The 11,320-nt window shown below is 42.1% G+C and overlaps 1 protein-coding gene across 2 annotated transcripts in view; it reads right to left on the bottom strand.

Annotated features, from left to right (window-relative positions):
• Nucleotides 1-7,483: 7,483 nt before the first annotated feature.
• Bmpr1a (bone morphogenetic protein receptor type 1A) overlaps nucleotides 7,484-11,320 on the bottom strand; it is a 102,194-nt gene continuing 98,357 nt past the window's right edge. For both annotated transcript variants that reach the window (XM_050140607.1, XM_050140606.1), the window contains exon 13: nucleotides 7,484-11,301. In XM_050140607.1, the coding sequence (XP_049996564.1) occupies nucleotides 11,176-11,301 (126 nt within the window). In that variant the 3' untranslated portion in view covers nucleotides 7,484-11,175. The remainder of the gene's footprint in view (nucleotides 11,302-11,320) is intronic.

Raw genomic sequence — 11,320 nt, 5'->3', positions numbered from 1 at the left:
ACTCAGTATAGAGGCCAAAAGACATCAACCAAGGACAACACTTGGTATGGCCTTTGCCCCTTTCATTCTCCCACTGCTCAAAACAGCCTCCCCAGCATCTCTAAGGGGGAAGGAGGGAAACTAACCTCCCCTGGTAACGGACCAATTTTGTAATAAAGTGATGCCCTCCAAAGCGTACTGCCTGCTTACTGCTGGAAAGGGAAACATTTGGTGAAGCACTTGGGGGTACAGGACAAAATGAAACTAGGGCAACCCCGACTCGTCATTCTAGGCATCTTGACTATTAACACTCAGTTTATTCTTCATCTGTCTAGAGGCCTCCTCACTAGGTAGTGACAGTCATTGGACAGGACAGAACAGAATGGCAGTGTTTTCTGCAGCACCCATATGTGGCTTACAAGTCTCTAGACCCCTACAATAGGCTCAAGAGAGCAGCCACACAGCCATAAGAGAATAAAGCAGGCTTTCGGTAGAGCTCAGTTGACTCTGAACATCCTCTCTCCGCATTAATGGGATTTGACTTGGTAACCGGTTGCCAGCTCTTCTCATTGCTTGCTGGCATCAATTCAAATAATTGACCCTCAGAATTAATTTACTGCTAAGCTTTGTGCTCAGGTGTCAGTGTTAGATGAACAGTAATCCACGCTACTCTGTTGCTGATGGTTTGACCGTGGGCTACACCACAATTCTAAACACGAACATATCTGTCTCAAGATGGTTACGCTCTCATCTAGGGTTCCCAAACTCTGTGATCTTGGCCATATGTCTGAATCTCACTCCCCTCAGTGCAGCTCTCAGGTTATCGAGGACTATTCCTAAGCCAGGGCATATGTAGTTGGGCCTGGGGTGCCATGTGTGTGGCAGGTCACCCTTGTGCTCAGCAGACCTGGCAGTCTTGTGCCCCATAATGCTGTCACTGGCCAGTCCCTTTGGAGGGCTAAATTGGGATATTAAGGCAATGCAGTCTTAGCCCCGAGGACTTCCATTCCGAGTTCTGGCATATGAGACACAGTGTGAATCAGTCTCCCTCCCCCGAAGGGAACAAATACAAACACAGTGGGTCATCCTCCACCACCCCTGGAGGAGGCAGCTGCTAGAGTGAGGAGAAATGATGGTTCTCTTCAGCATGGGTGCTTACTATGCACTGAAACATAGATTACATTGGACAATGCCTTCACATCAAGTTTAAGCCATATTTTTTGTTTAGACGGTTCTATGATTAGGACCCCAAATCAGAAAAAATGTTATGTATGTGTGAACACAAACACACTTGTGTAAGTGGGTGTGATGTACGTGTGCAGGTGGGTGTGTACATGTGTGTGGATGCTCTGGGTATTCTTAGTCACTCCACACTTTTTCCATTTTCTGAGACAAAGTTTCTCTGTGTATCTCTGGCTGTCCTGGAACTCACTCTACCGACCAGGCTAGCCTCGAACTCAGAGATCCCCTTGTCTCAGCCTCCTTAAGTGCTGGGATTCAAGGTGTGGTCCACCATGGCCTGGCTGTACCTTAATTTTTGAGGTGGGGTCTCTAACTGAACCTGGAGATCGTTAGTTTGGCTAGGCCGCCTGGCCAATGAGCTCCTCCTGCCCGTGTCCCCGCAGATACACAATGTACCCTGCCTTTTACACAGGTGCCTGGGGGGGCCAAGTCTAGGTCCTCATGCTTGCATGGCAGACACTTTACCAAGTGGGCCACCTTCCCAGCACCAGGTCAGTAAGAACTACAATTTTTTTTTTTTTTTTTTTTTGACAGAGTCTCATCTGTTTGAGATAGCTGCTGCTGGGTGGGAACTTCCCCAGTGCTCTGCAGGGAGACACGAGACTGACTCGGGGCAGCTTGAAGCCCCTGAAATAGCTATGTAAAAGCACCAGAGCTGCACCAAGATGGCTTAGTGATTCTCTGAAGATAGCAACATGGAATCCTAACCCCAAATATTAGCATTGCTAGAGAGCCTCAAGCTTAAACTGCCCCAAATACTTGGGAGTTCTGGAGCAGAACTATGCAGCCAGCCCTAAGCCCAATACTGGACAGCTGCTGACCCTCTGGAGGCGAAGAGCTGAACCACAGGCGACCTTATATAGTCTTGGATAGATACACAACACCTTTTACCTGAGGATACAGTCTAAGAGGTGTTCAGAAGTGGTGTGGCATCCTAGGAGAGCCCTTGGTTAGCATGCACGAGACTCTGGGTGATGAGAGCGGCATTATTAAAGGCTCCCTCTCCTATTTGATGACTCATCTGTCAAAAGCATGAAAGCTCTTCGCCTGGCTTTAGCCTGAATTTTCCATCCTTGATCAGGAAAACTCCAGTGACAGAATTCTCTGGAATTCTGGTTTAAAACAAAAAGGTGTGGGGGAAAGCCAGAATCATTTGGAGCAGACAAGATGAGGATTGTTTTTGATTTTTTTTTTTTTCTAACTGGTCCTGTCCCATCACCTGCCCTTACTGGGAAGCTGAGGCACTCAGGGAGATGAGGACAGGTTAATGCAATGATGAACAACTCTACCCCTTGCCAAACATCTGTGGAAAAGTACAGTCGTGCACAAGACCCCAAACTTCACAAATTGAAGATCTGGGAACATGGAACATCTTTAGAAATGAGGGAAGTTGTTTTTTTCTAAAAATCTGTGTTGCCTCCTCATATGTGGCAGGCAAGTGTTCTATCACTGAATCCCATCAGCAGCCCCGGAAAGTGGAAACATAAACCAGGCTCATTGCCATTCAGGGCTTAATTCTGAATCCATCCAACCCTGGTGAAATGGCTGGCCCTATGCTAGGGGCTTAGAACCTCCAACGTATCAAGCAAGAAGTGTTCAAAATAGGAAAGGCATGTGTCAAACAGACACGTGTGAGTCCATCTGAGCATAAAAGCACAATGGCCCAATGGGATATAACCCAATAAACAGGAGCCTAGGAGTCCATACTGAAAAGCTATATAAGGAAAGTGCTTCCTCACGCCACAATGTCAATGGAAACCGAATAGAATAATGATGGCACCAGAAAATCACCTTGCAGCCGGGTGGTGGTGCATGCATTTAATCCCAGCACTCGGGAGGCAGAGGCAGGCATTTCTCTGTGAGTTCGAGGCCAGCCTGGTCTACAGAGTGAGTTCCAGGACAGGCTCCAAAGCTACAGAGAAACCCTGTCTTGGAATACAAAATAAAACAACAGAAAAAGAGAAAGAGCCGGGCAGTGGTGGCACACACCTTTAATCCTAGCACTCGGGAGGCAGAGGCAGGCGGATCTTTGTGAGCCAGTCCGGTCTACAAGAGCTAGTTCAAGGACAGGCTCCAAAGCTACAGAGAAACCCAGTCTTGAAAAACCTAATAAATAAATAAATATTAAAAAAAAAAAAAGCAACTACCTATACACAAGTACTATGTAGTCCAAAGCATCCCCCTTAATGCACTCAATACAAACAGAAGGGCAACTTTACAGAAACAAGCTATCAAGATGTTCTGTTAGTTTTATGTTAACTTGACACAAGTTAGCCAAATGAGAAGAGGGACTCTCAATTGGGAACATGAAGGCGTAAGTCACAAACAATGCCATGCCAGTTTGGAATTATGATTAATAGGGTGGTATTTATTTAAAGAGGAAAAAACTTACAGATCACCGTCCCAGACAACAGCACTCTGCGCAAACAGGGAGTCTATTCGCCAGTAGCGCAGGAAGTGAAGAGAGAGAGTGAAGTAGCCGCTCTTTTAAAGGGAGAGAGACCACGCCCCAATGGGCTGGTATCTCAGCAGCTATTGGTTGGAGGGGCGGAAGGACCTCCCACAACAGGAACTTGCCTAAAAATTGCCTATAGGCAAGTCTGTGGTGATCTTCTAGGAGGGCCCAGCTCACTGGAGGCAATGCCACCCCGGAAATGTGGTCCTGGATAGTATTAAAACAAACAACAGGCTGAACAAGCCATGAGGAGCAAGCCAGCAAGCTGTACTTCTCCATGATCTCTGCTTCAGTTCCTGCCTCCAGGTTCGTGCTGACTTCTTTCAGTGATGGGCTGTGATATAAGTGTAAGCTAAGTAAACTCCTTCTTCCCCAAGTTACTTTTGGTCTCAATACTTTATCACAGCCGCAGAAACCCTGACCCACACAGGAAATAAGTGGCTGGCACTGACGTTAATGCCGCACTGACGCCAGAGAATCTCGCTGGGATGCACGGATGGCACAGGGGCTGCCAAACTCAAAATCAGTTTGAAAACACAGAGCAAGATCAGGTCCACCTCCCTAAAAAAAGTACTACAAAACATGTTTTATCTAGTAGAAGTACAGGAGACCCAAGGACTGAACACATTATACGATCCAGAGCATAGCACGAGCACGAGCACTTTATGAGAACTGGCAGAATCTGAGCGAAGCCTGCAGGTTATGGTATTGCTGACTGTTGTGACCACTGCACAGAATTGGTTAACAGAATATTCCTGGAGACTTTAGAGGGCACAAGCTCATTAACTTCTTTCAAACAGCTCTGAGAAAGCACAGCAGGCTGTTGATTTCCCAACCCAACCCCATACAGCAGTTATGCAAAGTGCTAAATTAATGAGACTGCATGAAGAGCAAATGGGATTCCTGATAGTATCTTTGCAAGTTTCTGCAGACGGAGATTTAAAATTGTTAAATCTAGCAGTTGAAAGAAAAAAAAATCAGTAAATTGGTTAAAACCAGAGGGTAGAATGGAACATACAACAAATAATCCACTTACAACCATACATGTGGAAGATGTACTTCTCTCATAGGCATTCTAGTTGGCTTTGCGGTGCACACTTTTAGTTCTAGGTATTTGTAAAGCTGAGGACCTCAGCTTGAGGCCAGGCCAGGCACCACAGAGACCCCATTTCAAATGACAAAATAAAAGGGAGGTGCTGGGGAGATGGCAACTGTTAAAGACAAGTACAGCCTTTGCGGAGGACACACTGCAGCTCACTACCTGTAAGTTCCAGTTCCAAAGGACCCATCGCCTCCTAGACTTTCTAAACACACACACACACACACACACACACAGAAAAATCTTAAAAAATTATTTGCCTGCATATATGTCTGTATAGCACAAGTGTGCAGTGCTACAGAGGTCAGAAGAGCAGGGTGTGGGATCCCAGAAAGTGGTTACAGATGGTTGTGAGTGGCTATGTGTCTGCTGCTTTGAGTTTATGGTCCTCACTGGCCCAAAGCTCACTAAGTAGAGAAGGGGTGCTGGCCAGTGAGCCTTGGGTATCTGTCTTTTGCCACGTCAGGCCCCACACTACCATGTCTGAGTTTTCACACAGGCTCTGGGGATTGAACTCTGGTTCCCATGTTTCTGTGATAATCACTTTATGAATGAGCTATCTCCTAGCTAGTTTTGAGTTTGTGGAACCTTGTGACTATGACCAACCTAACAGAAGTGGTTCTGAAGGCAGACCCTGAATGGGTCATCAGATTCTAGTTTGATCTCAGTTCTTTTGCTTCCAGATCCACCACTAAGAGGCCGCCATAGGTTCTACTCCCATGGATCAAGCCCAGCTGCCATGCCTTCTATGCCACAATGACTGACAGTCTCTCAAACTGAGGCAATACAAGTTTCTCTTAAGCAGACTCTATTCTGAATTGTTAATTTCACAATAAGAGTAGTTAATGCACCGTTTTATGATGACATGAGATGGGGGCTCCAGCAGGGAACACGCTGGGCTGTCTCTAAGCATGCGGTTGAATAACTAAACCAGTTGACTCTTTTAAGACGGAAACATGTCTAGCTCCCTAAAAGCAGAAGGTGCAAGTGGCAACTTACTGCAAACAGTCCATGACAGGTGGCAAGCCTCAATGTAGGTGGGAAATAAGGCACTGTGGGATAAAAGAAAGCATCCAATGGGTTCCTTCTCACGGCAGCAGGAACACTGTGGACACTTGAAGGTGCCTCATCAAATGCAAGGAAGAGCCTTGAAGAACATAACCCTACACAGTGCAAATGATAGGACAGAACCGAGAGCCTTAACTTTCCCTCACTGCAAATGAAATTCTAAATACCCACCTGTATTCAGGGCCTGACAAAATGGAGTTTATATGCAACGGTGCTCAATACCTGTTTTTCTGTGAGGGGGCTGAAGATGCAGCTCAGGCAGGGCTAGAGTATACAGAGTTGGAGGCTAGCCTAGGCTACAAGCAAGACACAGTTTTACCCTTTCTTTGAACACAAAAGCACAAATAAAAAAATAACTGAAATAATAAAAGAGCATAGAAGTAAGCTATTTCCTCTATGTGGTCACATGTTTATTTTTGAAAGTTTTTTGTTTGCCTTAAAAAAAAAAAAAAAGAAAGAAAACGGGTCTGGTTGTCCTGGAACTATGCAGCACAGATCTCTGTGAGTTCAAAGCCGGTCTGGTCTACAGAGGAAGTTCTAGGACAGCCAGGGCTGAGCACAGAGAAACCCTGTCTCGATGTGAGTTGCACTTTTAAAGTTGTACCCTATGGTATATACCTGCAGTTCCTCTACTTGGGAGGCACAGGACTGCTTGAGCTAAATTTAAGGGCATCCTTTGTAGGAGTGGAACATAATGGACTAATGTATTTGGTGATTTTCTTTTTTTTTACCAAGACAGGGTTTCTCTGTGTAGCCCTGGCTGTCCTGGAACTTAATCTATAGACCAGACTGATAACTGGCTTCTGCTTCCTGAGTGCTGAGATTAAAGGTATGTGCTACCATGCTCTGCCAATATATGATGTCTTCAACTAACACATAATAGAATACCATGATCTTAATGCTATTTAAAAAAACACGCAGGAGAGAAACATTCAAATGTGAATAGTAGGGCTGGAGAGACTGTTCAGTAGTATAGAGCACTGGCTGAACCAGGCTGTGGCATCATGCACGCCTTTAATCTCAGCAGCCAGATTTCTTTGAGTTCAAGACTAGCCTGGTCTACAGAGCTAGTGCCAGGACAGGCTCCAAAGCTAAACAAAGAAATCCTGTCTCGAAAAACAGAAGAAAAAAAAATGACAAAATACCACTGGCTGCTCTTCCAGAGGTTTTAAGTTCAATTCCCAGCATCCACATGGTAGCTCACAGACATCTATAGTAGGATCTGATGCCATCTTCTGGCATAAAGTTAATAGAGCACTTATATACATAAAATAAGAAGTCTTTTAAAAAAAGACAATCAAATGTAAATAGTGATGCCTGTCAATAAAACATAGTTTATTTGCTTCTTTATTCTTTCCTTTAGCTTTTCCCGAAAGTTGTTATAAATACACATTTTTATAACCAGAAAACAACGCTTTATTTTTTATAGAAGGAAAAAAATCCCCTTGCTATAATAGGTTCATCATCTCTACATATAGGCAAAAACATACGGCCACTTACCTAGCCACGTTCCGGGTTTCTAGAAGCTGAAATGCACATTCAGGAACGTATATATGTACACGGACTCACTTATTATAAAATTTCAATAGAGGACTTCTGGTGCACAATAAATCCAAGAACAACATCACAAAACACATCACTGAAGTATACTAAAATAAGGTTATTTACTGAAAAATGATACATTGGACATAATCTGTATATAGAACAAAGCAATTAATGGTAAACTTAATAAGGCACCTTTTAAATCAGATTTTGTACAAAATACATTTAGTGTGTTACATATCAAAGATGAATCTATATTTTTGGTGTTTTACAATTGCATATTAAAAATGCCTCCTTTTAACCAGTCAATGCCTTATGTACAGTTTCCCTAAGCTATAATATTTTCATTTTATACAATATATACTACATTTTAGCTTTTAAGTGGGAAGAACAAAGGTCACTAAAGAGCTTAAATAATTCCACTGAAAGAATACAGAGTACAACCTAAAATTACAGTATTATGTCTAATTCTTTGCAAAAGCCATATTCATAAGCTTTCCTTATGGGACGGTCATTCCTGCAGATTCGCACACTTCACCAGAGGAACAAGATCTGCTTGCCTAGTCTCCACCCCCTCACAGCCAGGAGCAGAGCAAACCGTCACTGCTTAATATCTGACTCAATTTGTGTTGTTACCACAAGGGCTACATAACCTTTCTTTCAACATGAATTAAACTTCTGTTGAAATTATCTTAGACATCTGGAGACATTTCAAAAAAACGCATATCTGGAAAAGACAAGGTTTTCACTTAGGAAACCTGCCTTGAAAGAGACAATATCCAACAACTTATCTTGGGCCAAATCAGAGATGCATGGTTCTTGAAAATTTACTGTCTTTTTATTCTAAATAAGGAAAAACATCTAAAAAGAAAAAAGGATGGAATAACATTAGAACGAATGGCTGAAACCCAGCACATTCCAGGACAAGAGCTTTACAGGCTGAGAAACGCTTCTAGACACGGGAAGGGTAACATAACATGCTAAAATACCTTTTGTTACAATATTTCCAGAGATATCAGTTCTCAGTGCTGCAGAAGCCTCAGACAGTCAAGCTGGGACAAATTTTTACCTGCTCCGTACCCCTGCAACACCTGACCATACAAATCACTCGTGATATCTTCCTGGATCATTTGATATGTATTTAGGTAGTTGGGTTTGGGCTTTTATATTATGATTTATAAGGATTGCTGATATTAGCCATATTTTTAAACTCTAGATTCAAAGTGGGACCAAATGAGTTTGCAGATTTTTACAAGTTATTAATTACTAAAGTTATTAATTACTAACTACGCAGTGCTTTTTTAACCAGTTGTTTATACATTTTGTTTTAAATTACACTTATGTGGAGTGCATTATGTGTGTCGGGGGGGGGGGGGGGGGACGGGGGGATGCATGCCAAAGAGTGTGTGGATGTCAGAAGACAATTATGGAATAGCTGGTTCTCTCCTTTCGCATGTGACCCAGAGACTACACTGCAGGTGGCAGCTTGGCAGAAGTGCCTTTACCCATGGAGCCTTCTCACTGACCCCAAGGGCTAATATAGTCTTCAAATATTTCACTGAATTTCCCATATTTTTAAGTGCTTTATTTATTATGTATACAGAGTTCTACCTGCATGTATGCTTGCATAGCAGAAGAGGGCACCAGATCTCATTACAGATGGTTGTGAGCCACTATGTGGTTGCTGGGAGCTGAACTCAGGATCTCTGGAAGAGCAGCCAGTGCTCTTAACCTCGGAGCCATCTCTCCAGGCTTAAATTTCAAATTTAAGAGTAAGAGGAAGGAAGGAGAAGAAAAGAATAAGTTTAATGCAACTTTAGACATTAGGGTTCTACGTACGGACTATAGCAGCATTTGGCCTTTAGAATGTTACTGTTTCTAACGAGTACTGAGAGGCAGCTTGGGAAGGCAGTGACTCCAGTACTCACTATCAGCCTTAGGATTAATTCCTGGCAGCCCCCTGTCCTCAGACCAAGCTAATCAGAAAAGAATCATCATCATATAGCGGCCTCCACACACCATTTAAGCATGTCTAAGAATGAAGTTTGCCATTGTTAGGTATATCATCAAGATGTTAATGATTTTTAAGACTTAGTTTATTCAGGCAAAAATATATCCAGGTTAACTTGGCTTAAGTAGTTCAAATCTCCTATGTGTTCTCAGGATTTGGTTACACTAAATGAAACTCATTAAATAGTCAAACCAAGTCTCAAATTTGTGGAATTTTTGTATTATATTTAGTTATAAATGAATAGATGGACAGCCTCCCATTTAAATTAAAATGGTTGACTATGTTATGATGCAGTCATCTTTAATTTATGTTTCATTCAAAGAGACAATGTCACTTGATCCTCTCCTGGCTTGTTTGCGCAGAATAAACATTTAAATAATATGATATCGGCATGTAAGATTTAACCAGAACTGTTCTTTGAGAGAACAAGCCCTCTATTTAAAAAGAAAAGAAAGCATCGTTTTATTTCAGCGGTTCAGTGTTTATATGGGAAGTGACCAGATACTGGACACTTCTGCTTGATTCTTTGTCTTCACAAGTTAGGGATCAGAAACTGTAAAAAGCAAATTTCTAAAGATTTAGATATATAAAATACATTTTACCAGTTACTGACAAATTTATATTAGCTGACATCCTTCATAAAAGAATGAGGCAATATCTTAGTGAACTTTTTTGACTAAAGTTTTTAAATGCATGAATTCTGAAATTCACACATGGTTCTACTTTAAAACATTTCCCCATTATGGATAAGACCCATGTGAGCTGTTTGGAATAGAGTTCAGTATGCAAGGAAAATATGGCTAGAAAGACGATTATGTAGGTTTTGAAAATAAAAGCACATTACACATGGTAAACAACTTCCCTTTTTAAGAGATACTGAGAGCAAAGACTTCAGAATATGACCACAGGCATGCACACTGTTATCAGAATCTGCAAGGCCTTCTCCAGCAAGAGACGCTTTCTTCCAAAGTATGGTTGAAAGAGATGAGTTTCAACTCTGGACAGGTGGTGTTTTATATAAAATTATAATAATAATAATTACCAAAAAAGAAAACAAAATGGTGATAGAAGAGAAGCAGTCCAAATTTATGGACACTTTAAACTTATTTGGCCTTTACAACTATTATGTTAAAAACAAAGTTGGTGGAGAGGTTATACAGATACAAGGTAGATGACTTTCATGAGATTGGCGAATATTGATCAGATATTGCATGTTTAACCTGCTAGCCACAATACCCTCCTGCACAATCATACATTCTTTTCTTCTAAGCCCCATGGCAGCAGAGGAATTTTGGTGTACATATCAAAGGCATAGTGCACCATCATAAACCAGGTAGTATCCCAAAGTGACCATAATCTGTAGGCTGTTTACAAAGATAGAACGCAAATAGATGTTTTCTCTGATAGAAGGCAAATATGTCTTTCTCCATCTCTGCTGAGTTCATTAATTTTCTCAAGGCTTTCACAGAAAGCATCACTTTATGGACAGAAGAATGAGTACCCAGAGTTAGACCAGAGGCTTCTTATCAGGCTTGGAGTCTTGATGTAGTTTATAAAAGCAAACCTGTAAAACAAAGTTGTCCTGTCCATGTATAAAGATTGACATGTTTGGAAGTTCAAATCTTGTATTCCGCAGAGTACTGAAGGTTTACTGTTAGCAGCCTGTGAAGATGTGGCAAAGAGTCTGAAAATCAAGCCAACATCCTATTCCATGCTAACCCACCCATTCCTTGGGTGAAGTTCTTACAGTCTAGATTCTCCCTTACAACTGTATAACTGTCAAATCTTTACATCCTGGGATTCAACCATTTTTGCAAGTGTCTTCTTGATTCTCAAAGCTGTGAGTCTGGAGGCTGGATTATGGGCCCAGCATTCTGACATCAGCTTCAAAACTGCTCGAAGACACTAAAGAAAAATGCAAAGA

Source organism: Alexandromys fortis, unplaced genomic scaffold (genome assembly GCF_014885135.2).
Source record: "Alexandromys fortis isolate MF-2015 unplaced genomic scaffold, M_Fortis_MF-2015_v1.1 scaffold_46, whole genome shotgun sequence".
Lineage (NCBI taxonomy): Eukaryota > Metazoa > Chordata > Mammalia > Rodentia > Cricetidae > Alexandromys > Alexandromys fortis.
The sequence above is the reverse complement of the archived record's forward strand: the minus strand, read 5'-3'. Positions and strand labels throughout refer to the sequence as shown.